This window comes from Egretta garzetta, unplaced genomic scaffold, assembly GCF_000687185.1.
Source record: "Egretta garzetta isolate BGI_Z169 unplaced genomic scaffold, ASM68718v1 scaffold374, whole genome shotgun sequence".
NCBI classification, from domain to species: Eukaryota; Metazoa; Chordata; class Aves; order Pelecaniformes; family Ardeidae; genus Egretta; species Egretta garzetta.
This window is the reverse complement of record NW_009259419.1, coordinates 1,741,846-1,750,043: the sequence shown is the minus strand read 5'-3', so window position 1 is coordinate 1,750,043 and position 8,198 is coordinate 1,741,846. Positions and strand designations below refer to the sequence as shown.

The 8,198-nt window shown below is 43.7% G+C and overlaps 1 protein-coding gene across 1 annotated transcript; it reads left to right on the top strand.

Moving 5' to 3' along the window:
- Positions 1–44: 44 nt before the first annotated feature.
- On the top strand, positions 45–6,721 carry HSP90AA1 (heat shock protein 90 alpha family class A member 1). The gene is made up of 11 exons (XM_009636859.2): positions 45–318; positions 614–772; positions 869–1,235; positions 1,749–1,882; positions 2,377–2,685; positions 3,358–3,523; positions 3,814–4,004; positions 4,135–4,282; positions 5,383–5,651; positions 5,979–6,312; positions 6,515–6,721. Exons 2-11 carry the CDS (start codon positions 614–616, stop codon positions 6,622–6,624), a joined length of 2,187 nt encoding a protein of 728 aa, XP_009635154.1. The 5' UTR covers positions 45–318; the 3' UTR covers positions 6,625–6,721.
- The last annotated feature ends 1,477 nt before the right edge of the window (positions 6,722–8,198 follow it).

Sequence of the window (8,198 nt, the reverse complement as noted above, 5' to 3'; positions counted from 1 at the left end):
GCGAGGTCGTGGTGGGAGAGAGGGGTTTTCCTGTCTGAGTTGGAACGTGTCGTTCCGGAGCTGCCTCCCGTGCGGAGGATGCGCTGCCTGGGCAGCGGGTGGCCGGTCAGGTTCGGGTAACCGATCTGGGTAGGACGGTAACGGGTTCGGCTGGCCCGTATTGCTACATTAGTTGCAGTCGGGACTAGTGATTGCATCTGAAGATGATAGTTGTATGGGCCAACGTGAGGTGGATGGGAGAGAAGGAAAGTGCTCCAAGTAGAGACTCTACCGTGAGACTCGATTACAGAGTAATGCAAGTCACCTGTTAAATGCCAGGCGAAGTTCTCAGTTGCATTTCTCTTTTTTGTAACGTCTGCTTGGTCTGTGACAAGGGGAAGTAAGGGGTCATACATTAATTTGTAAATTAATGGAGGAGTGAGGAAAAGTTGTGTTAGCCTAAATAGTGGAAACCAAAGTGAATGTAAAGGCAAATTTGTAGTTAGAATCTTTTATGTAGTTTAAACCACGTGGTTAAATACTTTTATCTCGGAATGCCATTGTTGCCGCTGCCTGTAGAAGTGTACGTGCCACCAAGCTGTTGGAATGGGATTTCAACTCCCTCTCTTCACAGATGCCGGAAGCTGTGCAAACCCAGGACCAACCAATGGAGGAGGAGGTGGAGACCTTTGCCTTCCAGGCTGAGATTGCTCAGTTGATGTCTCTGATCATCAACACTTTCTACTCCAATAAGGAAATCTTTCTGAGGGAGCTGATTTCCAATTCATCAGATGTAAGTACCTTGACTCTAGACTGGTTCATGTCAATAAGACCACTGAAATTTTTAGGAATAGTCAGGGAATGTCAAAGCCTGCCTCTTCTCTTACAGGCTCTGGACAAGATAAGATATGAGAGCTTGACTGACCCAAGCAAGCTGGATTCCGGAAAAGACCTGAAAATTAACCTGATTCCAAACAAGCACGATCGCACTCTGACCATTGTGGATACAGGCATAGGGATGACCAAAGCTGACCTGGTCAACAACCTTGGTACTATTGCCAAGTCTGGTACCAAGGCTTTCATGGAAGCACTGCAGGCAGGGGCTGATATATCCATGATTGGTCAGTTCGGTGTTGGTTTCTACTCTGCCTACCTGGTTGCAGAAAAAGTGACCGTGATCACCAAGCACAATGATGATGAACAGTATGCTTGGGAGTCATCAGCTGGAGGCTCTTTCACTGTCAGACTTGATAACGGTAAGTAGTAAATGTTTCTGCTCAAGTATGCTTTTTGAAGATTTTTGGCATTTGGTCTGTGCATTGAAAAAGACAAAAACAACCAATAAACCAGGTAGGTCATCTGTCAGGTTGAGCACAGGCACAGCTGTTGTATTAGCATCCCACTTGGAGTAACTTGGTACATAAGGGAATGCCTGAAGTAAATGGTACGTTATCATGGAGACTAAGCTTTCAAAGCTTATATGTGGAAATAGTTCTGTAGACTTCTGCAACAACTCTATGTACAGAAACTTGGAAGATGATGTGAACACATGAATTAGTGAAAAGCTTATTTGAAAAGCATGCTGGATGCAGCAAGCTCAAGGAGGGGTCTGTAAGGCCGTTTCTGTACACAGATGCCTACATTTTCCCAGTGGCAGAGAAATTGCTGACGCAGGAGTGAGTGCCTTTTTAAAGAAAGCATGTTTTAGAATTAGTCAAAGCCTGGTCTGCTCCTGCACAAGTAAAACTTGTACAAAACTTCTATTCTAGGTGAGCCTCTGGGTCGTGGAACAAAAGTCATCCTGCATCTTAAAGAAGATCAAACTGAATACCTGGAAGAACGGCGAATTAAGGAAATTGTGAAGAAGCATTCTCAGTTCATCGGCTATCCTATTACACTCTTTGTATGTACCTCGCTGAAATATTCAGAAATTTAAGTCTCATCACCTTAAAGAAAAGTGGATTTTTGAAATTTAAGAATGAGCAATCCATGTATATTTTACTAAAATCGTTACAGATGTTACATGGATGTAGCTATTTTGAAATGTGCTTCTGTTAATTACAACTTTATTTTACAAAACTAAGTGAAAAAATGTGTTTTACCAAGCTAGTAGTATCACAGTCTCCAAACCCTTGAGTCAATTAACTACATCTCAATGTAGTGCTACTGGAAATTCAGTGTGATGAAACTGAATGGCATAAATTGCCACATGAGCACATGGAAACAAAATACCACCTGTGTCTCAGTGCCCAGAATGCAAGTCCCTAGTTGAGTCCAGGAGGAAAACTTGATGCCGTGTTCATGTAGTTCCTAAGCTTTGTGAGACTACAGGGGATACCTCAGGGCTGTTAATACAACTTAAAGGCTTCTCAGTTCAACTAATGATCTCTGTTGTAGGTGGAGAAGGAACGCGATAAGGAGGTGAGCGATGATGAGGCTGAGGAGAAGGAAGAGGAAAAAGAAGAGAAGGAGGAAAAGACAGAAGATAAGCCAGAGATTGAGGATGTTGGTTCTGATGAAGAAGAAGAAAAGAAGGATGGAGATAAGAAGAAGAAAAAGAAGATTAAGGAGAAGTACATTGATCAGGAAGAGCTCAACAAGACCAAGCCCATTTGGACCAGGAATCCAGATGACATTACCAATGAGGAATATGGGGAATTCTACAAGAGCCTAACTAATGACTGGGAAGACCATTTGGCTGTCAAAGTAAGTTGTACTTGGCACGCTTGGTTTTGGTGCTAAAACTGGAATCTTGCTGAACATGCTACTGAACTCTGATCAATTGCCTCTGATCTTACTGTTAAAGGTAGCTTTGTATCTGGAGGGGTACTGTTGTTTACATCACATCCACTATGTGAGGGTGACACTGCTACAATTACTCTGGCTACTGTTAAGGCTGTGTTTACAACCTTAATCAAATCATACTTCAGTTTATTGTAAATAGAAGTAATTGCAGATGCCTTCCCAGTTCATAGCTTAGTTGTTACCAAATGTAGTGGAAAAATTCAGATTTTAAGTAAATGTAAATTTAATTCTTTGGTTTGTAGCTCAGTTCTGAAAAGGCCTAAAGCCTAAGGGGGATGGATAAGTGAGATGTAATTGTCCTTATTGCGTATTTGTAGTGGGAAGTGGTGTAAGAATACACGTGCTTCCTGAAGCCCACTATATTCGTCTGCTTGCTTGGTAACAACTGAACAGAACTTGGGTATGTCTGCCTGGAGAACGTGCTTGTTGCTGACCAATGTCTTGCCTACTGTGAATTTTTTCCTGAGCTCTCAGGTGGTTGCTGTTTGCCTTCTGCATTCGAAGAGCTGTTGAAGGGTTACTAAAGTGAGAGCTGTACAGACTAATGAAAATGGTTGTCTTGTTTCCTCACAGCACTTCTCTGTGGAAGGGCAGTTGGAATTCAGAGCTCTCCTGTTTGTCCCGCGGCGTGCACCCTTTGATCTGTTTGAAAACAGGAAGAAGAAGAACAACATCAAGCTGTATGTACGCCGAGTGTTCATCATGGACAACTGTGAGGAACTGATCCCTGAATATCTGAGTAAGTATATTTTTGAGGAAGGCGTTTCCCGAAATACAAGAGAAGCTGCTTAGCAACTTCGTAGTTTCCCTTCGTGTTTAAGGAAATCTGTGGGAGGGAGGGAAGACAGCCCTAAACAGAGCTGATTAGCAAGTATGTGAGCAGTTGAAGAAAGTACTGCTTAGTTTGTGTTGTCTCGAATTCTGTAGAAACCAATTCATAATTTTGAAAGGGCAAAGCCACCTAGGTGGTGGATGGTAATCTTGATTTCTCTGACACCTGGAAAACTTATTCTCCCTATTGTCTTCCAGATTTCATGAGAGGTGTGGTAGACTCTGAGGATTTACCTCTGAATATTTCTCGTGAAATGCTGCAGCAAAGCAAGATCCTGAAAGTGATCCGGAAGAACCTAGTGAAGAAGTGCTTAGAGCTCTTCACTGAGTTGGCTGAAGACAAGGAGAACTACAAGAAGTTCTATGAGCAGTTCTCCAAGAACATCAAGGTTGGTCGTCTTCCTGTTTATACTATTGACTGTAGAAGCTGCAGTTTTTTCAGCTAGGCCTGAAATACTGAACTACCACAGTTCAGTATTTATCTGAAAGAATCATTTTTTATTTTCTTTCACTTCATAGCTTGGTATACATGAAGACTCCCAGAACCGCAAGAAGCTGTCAGAATTACTGAGGTACTATACATCTGCGTCTGGTGATGAAATGGTTTCTCTGAAGGACTACTGCACTCGTATGAAGGAGAACCAGAAGCACGTCTACTACATTACTGGTGAGTTAGTAACAGAAATCGTCTGTAAATGCGGGTACACATGTAGGGCTATTTTTGGGGGGTTAGAAAATGGAAAATAATTATGGCAGTTCTTGTGGTGGATCTAGAAAGAAAGAAACTGGGGGGTTAAGTGAAAAATACCTTACAGCAACAATGTAATTCATCCTGGAAAAACAGTTGCCTTTTCAGTCTCTGCCTAAGTTGTGCTGCTCACCCAAACATCAGTTGAGGTGTCAGTTGAGTATGTGATGGAGAAACCTTAGCGTGTGACTCTTTTCAGTACTACAGTATTTCTGAAATTGGTGGGTGCTGCACGGTGCTAAAACCATGTCAAGTAAAATTGTAGTTCCTTAATATGGTACTATGCCCATGAGGACAGCAGAACTAGCTACAGGTAATTACCTTCTCCATCTTGCAAACTTGCTGGGACCATGAGTGCTACTCACCATGTTCCCTGTTGATTAAACTGACTGCTTCAGTGCTAACTGCTGTCCTTAGGAACTGTACCACTTAATGAGCTATAATAAAACAGTTGCTCTTCAGTTATGACCTTGCTCTTGAAATGGAATGTTCAGTGTCACTGCTGCCACCTTGAAGGTGTGGGAGAAGCCAGTTTGAGGTTGTAAAGTGCCCCTTGCACAGTTAGCTTACCCACCATTTTTTTTCCCTGTAAGTCCAGAAAAGTATGCCTTGTGCTTCAAACTTCAGGGTAGCTTTGTGTTCTGGCTTTGGCTAATAAATTTGTCCAGGAGTATCTGAAATTTCAAGCCCTTAATGCTCAAAATTTTAATTTGCTATTTGGGCACCTGATATTAAGGCTTTTTTGAAAAGGGTACAGGGCTTCTCAGTTTTCCCCCTTGGGAGGAATAGCAAAGATTTCTTGCCTGGCATTTCAGGAAATTGAAATTTACTTTCAGGACCAGTGAGGTGTTACAAGCTGTGGTGTCACTTGAAAGCCTGGAGTTTCTTCAGGCCAGCCTAACCTTTGCTGTAGCTTGTTGTACTTGCTGGGAATGTTGCATAGGCTCTTCTAGAAAATAAACAAGCTTCCACCCTCCAGTGCTGAGGCTCAAACCACAACTGTGGCATTCTTCTTGCAGGTGAAACAAAAGATCAGGTGGCCAACTCTGCTTTTGTGGAGCGTCTTCGCAAACACGGCCTGGAAGTGATCTACATGATTGAGCCTATTGATGAATACTGTGTGCAGCAGCTGAAGGAATTTGAAGGCAAGACCCTGGTTTCTGTAACAAAGGAGGGTTTGGAGCTTCCAGAAGATGAGGAAGAGAAAAAGAAACAGGAGGAGAAGAAAGCCAAGTTTGAAAACCTTTGCAAAATAATGAAAGACATCCTTGAAAAGAAAGTAGAAAAGGTAATTAGCAGTGCTTGCTTTGTCTACATGTAACAAGAGGTTCAGTGATCTGAAATGAAGTTGCTGCAGAGAAGGCTCAGATGGCAACATTGTTACAATTGGCTCTCTGCAGGATAGATACAAGGTGTCGCTAGGTGGTTCTGTGTACACAAATCCTGTGCAGCAGCATTTCAAAGTTGGACTTGGGTTGATGGTTGGACTTGATCTTAAAGGTCTTTCCCAGCCTAAATGGTTTTATGAGCCTGTGAAATTTGTGGGAATAGTAAAATCAAGTGCAAGTGGTGAAATGCTAGATTCCAAACTTTTGCTTTATATTCACTTCTCCAGGTTGTTGTGTCCAATCGTTTAGTTACTTCTCCGTGCTGTATTGTAACAAGTACATACGGCTGGACTGCCAATATGGAGAGGATCATGAAAGCGCAGGCACTGAGAGACAACTCCACAATGGGATACATGGCAGCAAAGAAACATCTGGAGATTAATCCTGATCATTCCATCATTGAAACACTGAGGCAGAAGGCAGAGGCTGATAAGAATGACAAGTCTGTGAAGGACCTTGTCATCTTGCTGTATGAGACGGCACTCCTGTCCTCTGGCTTCAGTTTAGAAGATCCTCAGACACATGCCAACCGCATCTATAGGATGATCAAACTTGGCCTGGGTGAGTTAGGAATCTGTCCTGTCTCCAGTAAACTCTGGGTGTGGTTGCACACCCTTGCAGGGAGGGGGGTGTCTGGAGATCCCCTTGGGGCTTCTCTGTACTGGTGGAAAAATGGGGAACCCTGGGATCAGTCGAAGTGCTGAGGAGAATAAAGCTTGGTGTTCTGGTGCCAGCAGTAACGGTACGTGTGTTTCCCGAACAGGCATTGATGAAGATGACACTGCTGCAGAAGAAGCCAGTCCAGCGGTGACTGAGGAGATGCCGCCTCTTGAAGGAGATGATGACACATCACGCATGGAGGAGGTGGATTAAAACAGTTTACAGGAACTCACGAATGTTTCCTTGGCTAATACGAATAAGTTATATTTTGTATATTATGAATGTTACCTGCCAAAAAAAAAATCTTTGACACTTTGTCTGCATTCCCTCTTTATATTTATTTTCAAAGATGTTATACCTTTATTTTTGTTACATTGCTTTTTCAGCTGATGTGAGATACAAATGCTGTTGAGGGAATATTTTCTTTAACGCTGTACAACCCTAAACAGGCAAGTAAGGAGTAGTTATTTTTGTCTGTATTAGCTGGTTGCAGGTGGCAGGGTTTTTGACTTATTCTTAATTGCCAGAAATGTGGGAAAGAACTAACGAAGATGGTATGACATCAGGATGTTCAAGTTTGTTTAGTGTTCTACAGCTCTTCGACTCTAAATATATCTAACATACAGTACCTAGTAACTAGGTATCCAGGAGAGCTGAAATACTTGGGGAAGCTTTAACCCTTTTGCTCCTAACAAGGTCTTGATGTTTAAAGTTGTTTTTTATACTGTTTCAGGATTCTGGATTGCACTCTACCATAGAATAGAATCCACTGTAAATCTCTATTGTGACTTATGCAACTCTGCATGTACAGTTCAAACCTAGAACTGTAAAAATAAAAGTGTTGAGAATGAGCCGTGTCACTGGCTTGTCTGTTACCGCCCGGAACGACGCCTGCTGTTGTCTTGCCGTCAGTCGCTGCTTTCCATCTGCGTACTAGCTGTGCTCTTGTTGCATCTACAGTTACTGCTGCTCGCTCTGCAGTGCCACTGCAAGCTAGTACGGTGGAAAAGTTGGGCAGTTTGGGCAGTTCTCGGAGATCTCAAGACCATTTTGATATGAAAAAATGATGATTTGCCTCAAGTTAGGTTTAATGGGTGTTGATACTCAAGCAATTTTTTTGGAGATGTTGCAAATGGAGCAGGCTCCTGAAGCTGCCAGCCTGAAGCACCGTGCTGTGCTGGGGGGGTGGGGTTTGTGTGTGAAGGCAGGTGGTCAGTGCACTGTCACACAGGCTTTCAAAAACTGGGTTGTGCTTTCTGAATCCTTGGCCTTGCTTTCTGAAGGGGCGCGGTGGGGGGAAGTGGGAGTTGTTGCCCGCCACCTCCAGTGAGCTTCCCCTGCCTGCCAAGCGCCGGCTGCCCGTCGGGCGCTGGCAGTTTGGTATTTACAGCCAGCTCCAGTCTGGGAGCAAATTGAGGGGGGAGGAGGAGGAGGGCGGCAAGTTCTGAGCATGCTGCCCCCGTTCTCTGACAGGTCTTGACTTGGTTTCCTGTTCCCATCTGTTCTTTACTGTTTCATAACCAATATCTGAGCTCTTGTTTCCCAATGTAAAATAACTTGCATACAACAAAATGTGAGTTGGCTTTTTTGTAACTGGGTGAAAGGACAACTCGGTTGGTTGTAGCAGCATCTTCCAGGTCTCTAAACCAGTCTGCTTCCTGCGAGCCAATTGCAAGTCTGCTGTGGCAGTTCTCCCCTAGGACACGGTGTGTTTGTGTCACAGCAGTGGGGCTGGGGCGGCTCCGGCTGGGGCTTTACTGGCAGGGCAGGGTGGTGGCGGTGCGAGG

What these genes read in the sequence shown, in the direction of transcription:
- HSP90AA1 (XM_009636859.2), top strand. Translation starts at nt 614, where the DNA reads ATGCCGGAAGCTGTGCAAACCCAGGACCAACCAATGGAGGAGGAGGTG. An exon ending in GCACGTCTACTACATTACTG is followed by an intron (nt 4,283 to 5,382) that starts GTGAGTTAGTAA and finishes TTCTTCTTGCAG; the next exon opens with GTGAAACAAAAGATCAGGTG. An exon ending in GATGATCAAACTTGGCCTGG is followed by an intron (nt 6,313 to 6,514) that starts GTGAGTTAGGAA and finishes TTTCCCGAACAG; the next exon opens with GCATTGATGAAGATGACACT.